The 16,471-nt window shown below is 43.3% G+C and overlaps 1 protein-coding gene across 3 annotated transcripts in view; it reads right to left on the bottom strand.

The window, feature by feature from the left end:
- Positions 1–16,471, bottom strand: part of SH2D4B (SH2 domain containing 4B) — a 99,085-nt gene that overhangs the window by 38,499 nt on the left and 44,115 nt on the right. For all 3 annotated transcript variants that reach the window (XM_087432939.1, XM_087432940.1, XM_087432938.1), the window contains exon 4: positions 6,890–7,037. In XM_087432939.1, the coding sequence (XP_087289065.1) occupies positions 6,890–7,037 (148 nt within the window). The remainder of the gene's footprint in view (positions 1–6,889; positions 7,038–16,471) is intronic.

Here is a 16,471-nt window from a genome sequence, read left to right as displayed (position 1 = left end):
TTTCTTCCTATTATTAATTTCTAGTTTCATGCCATTGTAGCCAGAAAAGATACTTGATATGATTTCAATCTTCTTAAATTTGTTAAGATTTGTTTTGTGGCCTAACATATGATCTATCCTGGAGAATGTTTCATGTGTGTTTGAGAAGCATGTGTGCTCTGCTGCTGTTGAATGGAATGTTTTGTACATGTTTGTTAGGTCCATGTGGTCTCAAGCATAGTCATATTCAATGTTTCTTTACTGTTTTTCTGACTGGATGATCTATCCATTATTGAAAGTAGGGTACTGACATCCCCTACTATTATTGTATTGCTGTCTATTTCTCCCTTCAGATCTGTTAATATTTGCTTTATGTATTTAGTTGCTCCAATGTTGAGTGCATATGTAGTTATGATTGTTATTAACTTCTTAAGGAATTGACCCTTTATCATTATATAATGATCTTCTTTTTCTCGTTACTATTTTTGTCTTAAAGTCTATTTTGTCTGGTATAAGTATAGCTACCTCTGCTCTCTTTTGGTTTCCACTTACATGGAATATCTTTTCCCATCTGAGAAGGATGAGCTTTTGGAAAGGCCCTGTGGAGGAAGTGGCATTCTGTTTGGGAAAAATTGAGGGTAAAGAAGGTGGGGAAGAGCATCATAGCAGAAGGAGCAACATTGATGACTGCATTTCAGGAACTCCACAGGAAGGAATCGATGAGTATTCATGGCTTCTCTGTGAAACTTCCTGGGCACAGACCTCTGGAGGCCCTGTGAAGCTGATGGCCAAAGACGTTCCTCCTACATCTTGCTTTTGGAGAACACCTAATCCACAGGCCAGACACTAGGCTAGGAGTAAGGAAAAAGGAAACCTTCATTTGTGCATGATCCCCCGACGTGCCTCCTGACTCTGAGCTTCATTTTACTCATCAATAAAACAGAAATAACTACAAGTGCTCTGCTGTAACGCTGTTGTAAGCAGATGAGTAACCACTGTCCTAAGGCTCTGTGATCTCTCAGGGTCTGGGGCATTCAGTTGGATTTAATGAGGACACAGTTACTAGTAATATTTGGCAATACTTGAAATAATTCTAACCGTTACGTGAATGGGCATGAAACACTTAAAGAGCAGCTATCAATGAGTGAGTGGAACATTCTCCCTCCCATGCACTTGCCCTTGAAGAAAAATGAGCCTTAAACCCAAAGTCTGCATTTGTAATGTTGGGTCTGAGAGGAGAAAGTGACTAGTACAGACAGACACAGATGCCATGGCCAGAAGTGGTTAACAGAAGAAAGAGGGCATGGTTCTGGCCAGGAACCCCACCTGCATTTTCCTCCCCAGCCCTAAGGGCATACCAATGCCCAAGTAACAAGGAATGGAGACTCTAAAGCAAAACCCCATTGTAATTTCAATGACATACACACACACATTCCATAAAATAATTCCATCTTGTTCCAAATAGAGGCTTCTTCTGAACCAGTCATTTTGCTGTCTCCAACAAATCCTGACAAGACCCCTCCCTTCACCCTTCACGTACTGTTAAGGAGGAATTGAAGAGCTAGATGAACTCACCACTCTGGTGCTCCAGGAGGCGAGACCAGGAGAGTCTGCCCCTGCTTACACTGCTGGGATGGGCCCAAGATTCAGTTCTAGCTGGATGACACAATCTCTTGGGTTCTCATTGATTCTAAGTGCCTAGTATAGAGATCACTCACGTAAGAAAGGAATTTTCCTTAAGAGAAGAAAATTTTAAGTTAAGGGCAGCTGCTAGGTCAGGCCAGTAGTGTTCAAAAGGTTGTCATGGAAACCAAAGGGTTTCATGGAAGGGCTCCTGAAGCCACAGGCGATAGGGAGACAACACGGGGCTAAGGGACCAAGCGCCCTCACATCCTCTTCACCAGGCCGTTTGCTCACACCTGCTTTACCCATGGGCTTCAGCATAAACAACAAAGTATGGAAACAACAGCCCTAAGGGGACTTTGGAGAGCCTGGTTTTCAAGCTCTTTTATGACTATGACATCAAGTCCCCAGGACAGGAAGACAGAAGGGCTGGTTGACAGAGGAAGTGTGTACCATGCTGGCACTGGTGCTCTGAGGCTTCTACATACGGGATAACGTCTGCTCTGGGCCTGCGCACACCCATCAGGCTGCCATGGCCCAAGAGCTGGGGGTCAAGTGGTCATCCTACATCAGTGCTGAGAAGTAGGAAGAAGACTGGTATCTTAAAAATTGCAACTGACTCATGGTGCAAAAAATGTAAAACATAAAATTCAAATTAAATAAAAATTTTTAATCAATTTCTCATTTTATCAATTTCTGTTTGGCTTATTTCTCTTCAGGCACTTGATTATATACTAGGTCACATGGAATTAAAAAAAATCCAATATTAAAATAAATACTGCCCACTCATCCCCCTTGCCAGCAGACCAACTATGTCTCTGAATCTGCCCCCTACAAGTTCTGGGTGTTTTAGGACTGGCATTGAAGTAATTAAATATAGGTTTAAGAGGATGTCAGTGGAAAAGGTGAATTAAGGACCTCTTAAAATGCTCTCCTCCATAAAAGCAATGAGAACACTGACAAAAATTGTCAGAATCAACTTTCGCAGAATATTAGAAATTAACCAAAGGCTTGCAGCAATCTGGGGAACATTTATTCAAGAAAAATGTCTCAAAACAAGTGAGGAGCTTAAATTAGTAATAAAAAAAACTTCCCACAAATAAATTCCAGGACTAGATGGCTTCACTAGCAAATTCTACCATGTGTTTAAACAAGAATTAATTCCAATCCTTCACAAAATCTTCCCAAAAAACAGAATAGGAAGGAACACTTCCCAACTCATTCTTTGAGGCCAATATTACCCTGCTACTGCAACCAGACAAAAACCTTACAACAAAAGAAAACTACAGACCAATATCTCTTATGAATACAGATGCAAAAATCCTCAACAAAATATTAGCAAACCAAATCCAGCAACATACAAAATGATTATACCCTATGAACAAATAGGATTTATGCCAGGAATGCAAGATTGGTTCAACATATGAAATTCAACCAACTATTATACCATATTAATAGAATAAAGAACAAAAACCACATGATCATCTTAATAGAGGCAGTAAAAGCATTTGACAAAATCTAACACCTTTTCATCGTAAAAATACTCAACAGTCTAGGAACGAACAGAACTTCCTCAATCTGATAAAGGTTATTTACAAAAACCAACAGCTAACATCTTACGTAAGTGGTTAAGTGGTACTTAGGTATGAAAAACTGAAAGCTTTCCCCCTAAGACCAGGAGTAAAACGAGGATGCCTGCTTTTATCACTTCTATTCAACACAGTATTGGAAGTTCTAGCCAGAGCAATTAGGTAAAAAAAAGAAATAAAAAGCATCTAGATTGTAAAGGAAGAAGTAAAACTATCTCTGTTTGCATATGAAATTATCTTGTAGATAAAAAATCATAAGTAATCCACAAAAAATCTATTAGAGCTAATAAGCAAGTTTAGTAAGGTTGTAGGATACAAGATCAATATATAAAAGTCAATTGCATTTCTATACACTAGCAATGAACAACCCAAAAATGAGATTAAGAAAACAATTCCATTTACAATAGCATCAAAAAGAATAAATAATTAGTAATAAATTTATCAAAACAAGTACAGGACTTCTACACTGAAAGCCACAAAATATTATTGAAAAAATTAAGTAAGACTTAAATAAATGGAAAGACATCCCATGCTTGTGGATTAGAAGAAAAACTATTGTTAAGATAGCAATGCTCCTCAAGTTAAGCTACAGATTCAACGCAATCACTATCAATATCCCAGTTGGGGGGCCGGCCCGGTGGCGTATGGGTTAAGTTCGCGTGCTCTGCTGCGGCGGCCTCGCAGGTTAGGATCCCAGGCGTGGACCGACACACTGCTTGTCAAGCCATGCTGTGGCAGTGTCCCATATAAAGTAGAGGAAGATGGGCATGGATGTTAGCCCAGGGCCAATCTTCCTCACAGAAAAAGAAAATCCCAGTTAGCTTTATTGCAGAAATTGACAAGTTGATCCTAAAATTCATATGGAAATGCAAGGGACCCAGAGTAGCCAAAACAATCCAGAAAGAGAAGAGGAACCTTGGAGGTCTCATACTACCCAATTTCAAAACTTACTACAAAGCTACAGCAATCAAGATTGTGTGGTATTGGCATGAGAACAGGCATACAGATCAATGGACTAGAATGAGGGTCCAGAAACAAACACATTTTTGGTCAACTGATTTTCATCTAAGGGTACCATGACCACCCAAATAATGTTTTCAATAAAATGGTGCTTGGACATCTGGATAGCCACATGCAAAAGAATTAAGTTGGAACCCTACTTAACTCAAAATGCATCAAAGACATAAATGAAAGAGCTGAAACTATAAAACTCTTAGAAAAAACATAGGTGTAAATCTTTGTGACCTTGGAGCAGGCAATGGTTTCTTAGGTATGACATAAAGTACAAGCAAACAGAGAAAAAATAGATAAATTAGACTTCATCAAAATCGAAAATTTTGTGCTTCAAAGGATACTATAAAGAGAGTGAAAAGACAACCCACAGAATGGGATAAAATATTTACAAATCATATATCTGTAAGGGATTAATATCCAGAATATATAAAGAACTCCTACAAGTCCACAAAAAAAATAATTTTCAAAAATGAGCAAGGAATTTGAATAGATAATTCTCCAAAGAAGATATACAAATGACCAAATCTCACATAAAAATATTCTCAAGATCTTTAGTCATTAGGGAAATTCAAATCAAAATCACAATGAGATATCACTTCACATTCACCAGGATGGCTATAATCAAAAACAAGTGCTGACAAGGATGTGAAGAAATGGGGACCCTCATACATTCCTTGTGGAAATGTAAATGTTGCAGTCACTTTTGTTCCTCAAAATGTAACTTTATGTAGTTACCATATGACCCAGAAATTCTACTCCTAGATGTATACCCAAGAGAACTGAAAATATATGTTCACACAAAAACATACACAAATGTTCAGAGCAACATTATCCATAATAGCCAAAAAGTGGAAACAAGCCAAATGTCCACCAACTGATGAATGGATAAACAAAAATGTAGCAAATGCATACACTAAAATTTTATTCAGTCATAAAAAGGAAGGAAGCACTGATCCATGCCACAACAGGGATGGACCTTGAAAACATTATTCTAAGTGCAAGAAGCCAGACATAAAAGCCCACATAATGTATGATTCTATTTATATGAAATGTCCATAATAGGCAAATCCATAGAGACAGAAATTAGATTAGTGGTTTCCAGGGGTGTGGCAGGGGGAGGAGTAACTGTCAATGGACACAGAGTTTCTTTTTGTGGTGATAAAAACGTTCTGGAATTACACAGTGGTGATGGTTGCAAAACTTTGTGAGTACACTAAAAACCATTGAATTGTACACTGTAAAAGGATGAATTTTATGGTATGTGAATTATATCTTAACTTTTTTTAAAGTCTGTTTAATGAATCTGGCACATGGTTAAGTGCTGAGGACCAGAGGCCTGGCCAGTAGCAGGGACCTCACATCTCTGCTCTCCCTGCCACGGCCCTAGTTCCACATCTCTAAAGTGCCCCATGGCAACAGCCTCCTCTCACTCACTCCCAAACCCAGCCTGAATCACGTCACTTGCCTTTACAAGTTTCCCATGGTCCACCTGTATTAATCACACCTTTTTATTTTCTGTATTTTTTGATGTTTTAACATCTGGGGCCTTGCTGATCCTAGAGAGGGCAAGCCAACCCCTAAAGACAGGAAAGGACTCACCTGCAAGTGTGCCTTCCACACACAAGCAACCAGTCCAACACCCACATCCCAACCACCTCCTTTATTTAGTTCTCACACTCTGGGTCACTATCCACCTGCCCTCATCACCCGAGGGCTGGGTGCCAGACAGCTAGAGCAGCGCCTATACCCCAGAGCCCTCTGAAATTATTCAAACTAGCCAATCCTAAACCTGTTCTCCCCACCTCACCTTACCTTTCCCAAAGAAACCACAGTAAAGGCTCTTGCCCACATTTTCCCCTCACTCCCTCTGCCTCCTGACTGACCCTGGTGCTGCCCCATGTGGCCCTGTGTGGTGTCCCATGCTTCCTGCTTCTAGGAATTCATGAGTAAACACCTCCTCCTGCGTGACAGTCATTTCTGTGTCTGCATGTCTCACCACGCCTGATTAAAGGAAATCCCGCGTACATATTAAAACACCACCCTTCAAACCTGGCTCCACCTTCCCTTTCCCACCTAACTTCTCACTACCCCCAACACTCTCCGAGCTTTATGGCCACCCATCCCTCTCCAGCTTCCTAAGTACACCACACTCTTTTGTGGCCATGCCTTTACACACACTGGGTCCTCCCTCTAGAGGGCCTCTCCAGCCTCTTCAGCTCAGTTATTCCCATGCCACCATCAAGCCTCATTTTACAACACCTCAGCTGGAGCACCACCACCACAGACACTTTGTGCTCTATCGGTACGTGGTACATTCTCTCTCAAAGCCCTTAGCCTGTGTGTCTATCTCCTGCCCGGCAGGTGAGCTCCTCCGAGATAAGCACCATGGTCTCTCACCTCTGGGTCCCCAGGGCTTAGTACAGAGCCAGGAGATTACTGGTAACTCAGTAAATGTAGGGTTTGATTTTTTAGTATAAGAAATCTCTCCCACAGGCATGTAAGCTCCTGAGGACACAGCCTTTACCTCTGGGTCCTCAGCAGGACCACGCATGTGGTTGGCCCTGGTAAAGCCTCTGGGCTGAGTGAGTGAACTGGCATGATGACTGAGCAAATCAACAAGTGGGAGGAGAGCAGGCGGGGCAGGCAGGCTGGTCTCCCATCCCTGAGAAGTGAGGGCTACTCACACTGTTCTTCCCACTGGCGCTCCTCGCTCTCACTGGCGTGGCTCTGCAGCTGGGCCTGCTTCAGGCTCCAGTAGAGTTCCTTCGCCCTCTGCTCTTCCTGGAGGCGAATCTGCTCTTCTCCTCGCTTCCTCTCCTCTTCCTCTTTCCTCTAAAATATCATAGGGACAGAAGGGCGTTAGGTGACAGTGACACTTCACGAGAGAGGAGAAGAGCCTCTGTGACTCTGCAGCAGGGCAGGGCTGAGCTGTCTCGGGGTGGGGTGGGCGGTGGTGGCCGCTCCAGTCTCAGTCTCTACACACATGAAATGGTGACAGTTACACCTCAACAAGATTGTGGTAAGGATCAAATGGCTGAAATATGTGGGAACAGTTTGTAAACTCAAAGCTTTCTGCAAAGATAAGAGGACTCTGGACCATCCTTGATTGCACTTCCATTCTGGGGAAAGAGGGAGGGTAAGTATGGGAGGGGACCTGGTCTTTCTGGAGGCCAATTGAGCAGGATATGATCATGTCTTAACCTTATGTCCAGATAAGAAATTTCAAAGAGACAGCGGGTTTCAGCGCCCCAAATCTCCAACTTTCGTCCCATTTTTAAGCTCCAAAAAGGTCTTATATGTGTATATTTTCCTCTACCTTTGTTTATATCAAAGTAACATGTACATGTCAATCATGCATTATATGCCAAAGGCTTGTTAGAAAAAACAATTAGCAATTCTCCAAGCCACTTCACCCAACCTACCCCACCCCATCCAGTGCCCAGAGGTCACCATTCTCAATTACTTTAGCTCTTCCTTCACATGGTTACATCTATGTCTGAATAATGCTGCTAATTCTTGATTTATCAATTCTAGGCATTAATTACTGCCTTTCTTTTTTGGTACGTAAGTATTTAACACTCAGATTTCCCATGCAGGTACACACTCATACTTTTCCCCTTGTCATCCTCACAATATATTTACATCACAATTTGTGGTTAAATCAATAATCAGTGTAAATATAGTTCACTGCAAAGCCAAATAGGGTGCTATTTCCACTAATTCTAAGAAGTACATTTTTTAACTTGATAACATAATTTCTGAAATACAGATATGTCTCACAACTTACAAGTTGCTTTTTTAACAGGGAACAGTTTTTTTTTTTTTTTTTTTACAATTAATGGCATCTTAAATTCAGTAAAATATGGTAGTATAATAGCTTTTCCTTTCAAATAATTTTTTTCCTGAGTTAGTTTTTGTTTTACCTTGAAGTTGAATATTGAATTTCCCGAAACTGCTCTAAGATTTGTAGTAAATCTTTCTCTGTGTTTAACCAAGTGCTTTTTCTTGTAACAGATAATACAGCAGTTATCTTTTTTCCAAGGGACACCCCTTCCCCCAGGCGCCATCTTTCCTTCTTCTCCAATCTCAAATGGTTGCTATCTTGATCTCCTGTCCATCTACCCCCCAGAACTCACACCTCAGCCTCTCCTGCGCTGAAGCCCCTGTCTGTTTGTTCCATGCTCTTCCTCATTCTGCAGCAACACAGCTTCCAGCACTTCTCAGGAAGGATGCACAGAGAGACACCTCCTGAATCTTGTCTGAAAATTTGCTTAAAAATCATTTTCCTGCCAAATCTGGAAGTCTTTCCCTCCTTGTCTTCTAGCATCCAGTACTGCCACTCGGACTCTCATTCTTCTGTGTAAGGCCCTAATTCTTCTCTTTGTTACTCATGTTATGAACTTGTTAAATGGAGTGCCTCGGTGTGGATTTTCCCTCACTGACTGTGCTCAGCACTCACAGTGCTTTCAACCTGGAGTCTCAGGTCTTTCCCATCTAACACATCTGTGCTTAGGATCCCTCTGATAATTTCCTCTCCTCTCAGTTCTCTTCTTTTTTCCTAGAACTCCTGTTTGTTAGGCGCTGGACTTCTTGAGTTGATCCTCCAAGTGCCCTATCACTTCTCTCTTCTTTCCTGTCTCTTTTCTTTTTTGATCCACTTCCTAGTTGATTTCACTGATTTTATCTTCCAAACGTCTGGAATTTGTCATTTCAGCTACTGCCTTTGTCATTTCCAAGCCCTCATTCTTGTTCTTTGGTTGTTCCCTTTCGCTTCATTGCACCCTGTACTTATTTCATGGATGCAATAGCTCATCGCTGAGGAGTTCAGAGCTTTTCCTCCCCATATTCTCATTTAGGTCTACTTCCTCTGTTTTTTGCTCTTTGTTTTCTTTAAAGTTTGCTTTATCTGGTGCTTGTCATTCATGTTGGAGGCTCTCCTCAGACACCTGACGTTCCCTGACTGTTCACATTCAGGAGAGAAGTGGAAGCATATGCATGGAGACTCAGCGTGTGTACGCAGGGCTTCCTTGAGAGCTAGGCTTCATTCTAGGACAACTGGATGAGGAACTAGCCATTTCACTGAGGAACCCTCAAGTGTAAGGATCTACAGGTCCTTTCTCTGACATGACTCAGTGTCTTCTCTATCCCAGCTAGGTGGTGTCCGACTACCAGCATTCCAGGAGGCTGTGGGGGAGGCAGGACGGCCCTTACACCCAAGCAAGCAGGGCCCCTGGCCTGGGCCCCACACTTCATGGGAACCCCATGCTTTGAAGGGCCTTCTTTGCAAATTTCCCCCTTAAGTTCCCCCAGGCCTGGCGAGAACTAGTACCCCAAGGACTGGCAGGGGCCAAAGTGCAGTCCAGGTAAGGTGTCCCAAGCCCACATCACATTCTGCATGAGCCCTAGTCCCTGTTTCTCCCCTTTGGGGGCTCTCTGACCCTCTCCTCCATGCGAAGCGTTGACCAAATGCCCCAAGGAGTCCCAGGATTCACATTTATGGAGTCATCCTGGGACCTGTGGTCAAGCCATGGTTCCAGGAAGGTGGCCTGGCCAGCAGATGAATCCTGATGGCAGCACAGTATTTGTACCACAAGCTCACAGGAGATTGGGTCACCAGAGTAGCGCTAACAGGCTGATTTTACGTGGTTCAAACTGTTAATATAGACAAAGACCTCACAAAAATGTTTTTGTCGGCACCATACACCCTAGGGGCAATCCCAACTGTAGGTACCACTGTTCAGAGTTCAGACCTTTGCTTAATCCTCCTGTTTCCCATCTGCCCCTTGCCTGCTCTCTCCACTCGGCCTGATATGCTGAGCCCTGAGCCTGTCCCTTCCAACTTCCCATCTCCTTCTGGTCAGCAGGAGGGATGTAGAGCCTGGAAGAAACAGATGAAAGTGGGGACGTGAGAGTCCGGCCACCCACATAGAAACTTGTGGCCAATCCCGCATTCTCAGCTCCACCCTCACTGTCTCTGGCGCCTCCAAGTCCTGAGCCTGTGGGGCTCTGGGCTGAGCCAGCTCACAGCATCAGCCCTCTTCCGACAGGTGCCCCAGGGAACCCCCACCACTCTCCCTCTCTTCCAGCTCCCAGACTTCTGTGGACATCTTCTTATCTGTTCTCTCCTCTCATCTTCTCTCTCTTTGTGTTTTATAACGTTTTCCGTCCTTTGCTTCTATTTTAATGGATCAACAACAAAAAAGAGATAACTGTGAGTTTTTAATCCTTTGTTTTAAAAAAGACAAGGTTTTTGTTGCCCCTGAAATGGCATAGATTGAGGACTTTTCTCCACCTCAATGATCAATTTTTTAATTCTAAAAAATAGACAAAATTCCAACTTCCTAATAACCCACTCTCTAAGAGTTGGGAATTCAGGGCTAAAGAAGTTAAGTGGTTTCATCTAGTCATTCACCAAATACTTATTGAGAATCCAGGAGGCTCAGCCTGTTCTAGGCACTGGGGATACAGCAGTGAGCAAGGCAGACACAGTCCCCATCTCTCAGAGCTTGCCTTCCAGTGAGCGAAAAACACTCAACAAATAAAAATCAAGAAATATTAGAAAATAATCAACAGTGTGCAAAGAATTAAAACAGGGTAAGTGATAGAGAGAATCTTGGAGGCCACTTGAGGCTGCCTGACCAGAAGTCCTCTCAGAAGGGGTGACACGTGATCTGAGACCTGAACAATATGGAGACTGATAAGCGAGTATCAGGGAGAAGAAATTTCCAGGTGGAGGGAACCACAATGCAGCAGCCCCAGCATTGCAGATGGGTTTGGCACGTTTGAGTACAGAATTATCCACTGTGGCTGGAGGGAAAAAAATCAAAATTCTATTTTTGATGAGTCTGAGATGCCCTCCAACACGCCAGAGGCCTGCCATTAGCAGTGGGCGCACGGGCTGCAGATGGTGACCAAGAGTTACCTCCACCAGGACAATGCTTCTCAGCTGTGGGACTCAGTGCTGTCACCCAGAGAAGAATGCAGACCAAGACAAAACTATAGAGGGTCTTGGGACACTGCACCATTTAAAGGTTGAGAGAAAGAGTTGGAGCCAGAAACGGAGACTGAGAAGGAGGCCAAGGGGTGAGATAAAAACCCAGAAGTTTTTATCTGGCGATGCCTGTCGGGGAAGCCAAGAGAAGAAAGCATTTCAAGTAAAAGGGAGTGGTAAACCGAGCTGCAGGCCGCTGAGACACCACAAAAGATAAGGACAGAGAAGCCACAAGGGACTGCTGGACGTGGCCACAGGACGTGATGGGAGATCTTGTCTAGAGCAGCCCTTGTGGAGTGGAGGGGCAACTGTCCAGGCTGCAGGGCAGAGGGGGTGGAAGGGACTGCAGACGACCCTTTCAGGGAGCGGCAGCCAGAGGGGAGTGTGGGGTTAAGATGGAAAGGGGGTGAGTGGGTTGGTATTAAGATGGGAAATGCTAGACCAGAGAGTTAATGACTGATGAAAAATTAGAACCAAAGTCTGCCTGACTCCAAAGCAGAATAAGCTGAGTTTTACCTCAGAGCCATATTTTACTTTCATCAGTCACTAGCATCTCAGTAGCATAAAAAATCACTTCTCCCACTGGCACACCCCTTCAGTTTACACAGTGGGTTTCCCATTCCTTCCCCAGGCCTCCCTAATCTGACTGTGATCACCACGTCCCTCAGTACACAGGGCACCAACCTTGCTGCTTCCACCTAGGCACCTCAGATCTATCCCCGCCCATGGGAGGCTTCCAGGCAGGAGCAGGTCTCAGGAAAAACACAAAAGGGCAAGGCCTGTCAGAGCCATAGGGGCTTCGATCCCCTGTTCCTACTCCCTTATACAGATTAGGAGTGTACTAGCTTGATCAGGCTGCTGATGGGGTTCAGGGCAGGCTGCCCCAAGATGCACCACTCTGGAATGCAGTTATTTCGAGCTGAAGAAAATAAAGGCTCAGAAGACTCAGGAAGAACATTTGGCCTTCCCCCAAATTGCCTAAAAGAATTTAACAAAGAAGGCCTGTTCTAGGAAGGAGCTAATACCATAAGATAACTATAGTATAATGTGAAATAGGTGTGATAAGAAAGGCACCAACAAGCCCACCTTATGAAAATTCTGTCTCTTGAGCCACATTCTCTATAGATGGCCCAGCAAACAGTTGTCTAACAAACATTTGCTTTTCTGTCTCCATGTGAATCGCCTTCCTCCCCTTTGAAGTCCCAAACCACTACCCCCACATCCTCCTTTGTCTTGAGCTGAAGATGGTATTTAAGGTGGCAACTTTGGCCCTTATGACGAGTTGCTCAGTTTTCCTGGGTTTCTCCCACGTACAATACATGTTATTAAACTTTATTTTATTTTCTCCTGCTAACCCGCCTTCTTAATTATTTGACCAGCCATAAGAACCAGCGGGAAAGGGGTGAGGGTCAATTGTCTCTCTTCTCCTACAGTTCCATAACAAAGTATCATAGACCGGGAGACTTAAACAACAGACATTTACTGTCCCATAGTTCTAGAACCCAGAATTCTAAGATCAAGGTGTGGGCAGCATTGGTTTCTCCTGAGGCCTCTCTCCTTGGCCTGTAGATGGTCATCTTCTCCCTGTGTCTTCACATGGGCATGGTCTTTCCTCTGTGTTCACACATGTCTGTGTCCAAATTTCCTCTTCTTATAAGGACACCAGTCATACTGAATTAGGGCCCACCCTAAATATCTCTTTTTAACTTAATTTGCTCTTTAAAGACCTCATCTCCAAATACAGTTACATTCTGAGATACTAGGGTTTAGGACTTCATCACATGTATTTTAGGGGGTCACAGTTCAGCCCTTAACAAAGAGGCTGCAACCCTACTCATCCCCTGACTGGTGTACAGGGGATAAGCAGCATTTGACCGCCCGCCTCAAAGTACAATGCAGTGTTCCTACTCCAACCCGCTGTGGATACCATGAAGCAGCAAGTTAAATGGCAGAACCCACTTCCCCAAAACCCCAACCTCTGGCAACCACCACTCTCTCTTCTCTACTTTCTGCTTCTACAAGTTCAGCTTTGTTAGATTCCACATATAAGTGAGATCATGCAGTATTTGTCTTTCTCTGTCTGGCTTACTTCACTTAGCATAATGTCCTCTAAGTTCATCCATGTTGTCACAAATGGCAGGATTTCCTTCATCTTTAAGACTGAATAATATTCCATTGTATATATATATATATATATATATATATATATATATATATATATATATATATATGTGTGTGTGTGTGTGGTATATACATACACCACATTTTCTTTATCCCTTTATCTGTCAACAGACACTTAGATTGTGTTTAGTGAAAAGGCATGAAGTTTCAGTTATGCAAGATGAATAAATTCTGGAGATCTAATGTACAGCATGAGGACTATAGTTAATACTGTATTGTATACTTGAAATTTGCTAAGAGAGTAAATCATAAGTGTTCACACCACAAAAAAAAGGTAACTAAGTAAGGTGAGAGATATGTTAATTAGCTTGATTGTGGTAATCACTTCACAATGTGTATATATATATCAAAATATCACATTGTACATCTTACATACAATTTTTATTTGTCAATTACATCTCAATAAAGTTGGGCAAAAAATTACTACTCCCAAATAAATATACAAATAAATGAATACACAGCAGCTCCTCTGTTCACTCCATCCTCTTCCCCTGAGAGTGAGACAACACCCAGGGAGCCATAAGCCTGCAGCCACCTCCATCTCAAAGGAAAATAACCGGCCACTTACTGTGACACAGGCAAGCTCTTCACAGGGATGGGGACCACAAAAGAAAACATTTTGCAACTACAATAAAGAGTATTGCATCTTTCTCTCCATGGTTTTGCTAAAATGCTCAACCCTCAGCAGAAATTGCCTAGAAACTCTCATTGTTGTTGCTACTATTCAAATCCTTTGACCCATCTGTGATCACAGGAGAAAAGCCCATGCTTCTTATATTTAGCACCCACAGGCCAATGCAGCCTAAAGGCAGACATGTGAATACCCACTTCTACCATAGGAGTCGATTGCCTTTTTCTGGCAAGCCCAAAGCCCTCTGAGCTGGCCAGCTTACTCAGTCCTCCTTCTCCTGGTAAACCATTAGTAAGAGCACACCACAGGAGCCCACAGAAGCCCAAGTCTGCCTCACCCTCATGGAAAATATCACCGAGACAGCTGCTTTTTCCTGGAAGGCATAGTCATTTTTGTTGTTAGCCTGGTCCCAATAATACCACTGTGCTTTGTGAGAAGACGCTCTCCAAAAGGGCCAGGCCTATGTCATTCATTCCTCCATCACCAGTTCCCAGCAAAGGCCTAGCATACAGAAGGTGCTCCATAAACGCTGACCAGACGAGTAGGTGAACTAATTAACAGATGAAGATAAGACAGGGTTTGTGATGATCCATGACAGGAAAGGGTAAACCACATTATGTCGTCTTGTTGATGCCAGTCTTGTCCAAGAGAAACACAGATAAAGTCTACAATTTTCAAGAGAAAATTGAAAAGTGGGAGGTTTTCCCACCACTTATAACGTTATTGGGAATAAAGTAACGATAGTTTCTATAGTTGAAGAGGATGTCACTAAGCGGCCAAAATGAGCCCCGACCATAAAAGAGAAAAAACAAAAAGAGAGCGGCCTTGAATAGAAAATGGAGAAAAATCAAAGGACAACTTCACTGTATCAGCTGTGACAACTGTGTCTGTTCCTTATCAAGGAACCTGGAAGGAGGTGGGAGGGGGAGGGAGACTTGGAGGTGGAGAAGGAAGGTCACAGGACCTGAGGCAGAGGGAGAGAGCAGGATCCTTACTGCCCCCGTTCTGCCATCTTAAGCAGAGGAAGAAACATCCAAAAGCAGTCTTATGAGTTATGAAAGCAGAAAAGAAATGCAAATTTTATCTGGCCCCTGATCTCCTTTTTTCTAAAGGAACACTTTTATATGCATGTAAATTACATTCAAATGGTGCCAGCCACAACAGAGTAGTTTTTAAAAACAGGTTTCCGGCTGTCTGTATCTTCTAATTTGAAGTTCCCTCTTTAACCCTACATAAGATTCTGGGATGTTTTCCCCCTGTTTTCTACAAGGAATTTTCACTATTATCTTTCCTATGACCAGGAGAATTCGCAGAAGCTGCCTGCATCCCCAACACAGGCTGCCCGAAGTGAGCCCAGCCAACCTCCCTCCGCCACCAGGATTCTCTCCCACGTTCTCCCCTCTCTCCCAGGCCCCAGCCCTTCTCTCCACTCAGTTCTGAGTGGTAAGAAAAAAAAAAAACCTCAGCACAGCCAGTCCAAGTACATTCTCTTTCCTCCAAGACAGCACCTCCTTCCCAGCTCTCCATAGCAAGAGGGTGGTGCCATCTACTCATCCCTCCACCTAGGGCTCAGATGCCATTGCCCTTTGCTTTCCCTCATCCCAACACCTAACTGATGCCAAGCCATGCTGATTTCACCACCACCACTTCTCTATGTCCATCCCTTCTCTCTCTTCTCAGTCACAGACTCATCATTTCCCACTTAGACCATGGCAAAAATCTCAACCATTGCAAAAATCTCAACTGGCCTCTCCCTGCCTCAAAACTTGCATCACTTGAACCACACCATCACCACCAGTTATCCTCATAAAACTTGATCCAACCATGTCCCTCTGTAGCTAGATCCTCACAGCTCTGCTTTGCCCACAGAGAATAGTCCACCTCTTTAATGTAGCTTCATCCAAGGGCTCCACAGCCTACCTTTCCAGGTGTATGTCTGGCTCCACCCATCATGTACTTTTTTCTTTCCCCCAGCAGATCATTCATCGGTCCACATATATGCCTTCTATTTCCTGTCTTTGCTCATGCCCAGATTCCTAGAGGAACTCCTTTGTCCTCCACTGCAGCCCCTAGGGTGTGGTTGGGCTGAGGGTTGCTCATAGAGTCACTTTTCTCTCCCCAGCACCCTGTAAGCTTTTTTTTTTTCTTGAGATCATATTGGCTTATAATGTCGTATAAATTTCAGATGTACATTATTATTTATCAGTTTCTGTATAGACTACATCGTGTTCACCACCAATAGTCTAGTTTTTATCCATCACCATACATATGTGGCCCTTTATCCATTTGCCCTCCCCCCACCCTCTTCCCCTCTGGTAACCATTAATCTGTTCTCCTATCCATGTGTTTGTTTATCTTCCATATGAGTGAAATCATATGGTGTTTGTCTTTCCCTGTCTGACTTATTTCACTTAGCACCATACCCTCAAAGTCCATCCATGTCACAAATGGCACAATTTTGTC

The sequence above is a fragment of the Ceratotherium simum genome, chromosome 6 (assembly GCF_057802395.1).
Source record: "Ceratotherium simum simum isolate JZ-2026a chromosome 6, ASM5780239v1, whole genome shotgun sequence".
Lineage (NCBI taxonomy): Eukaryota > Metazoa > Chordata > Mammalia > Perissodactyla > Rhinocerotidae > Ceratotherium > Ceratotherium simum.
The sequence above is the reverse complement of the archived record's forward strand: the minus strand, read 5'-3'. Positions and strand labels throughout refer to the sequence as shown.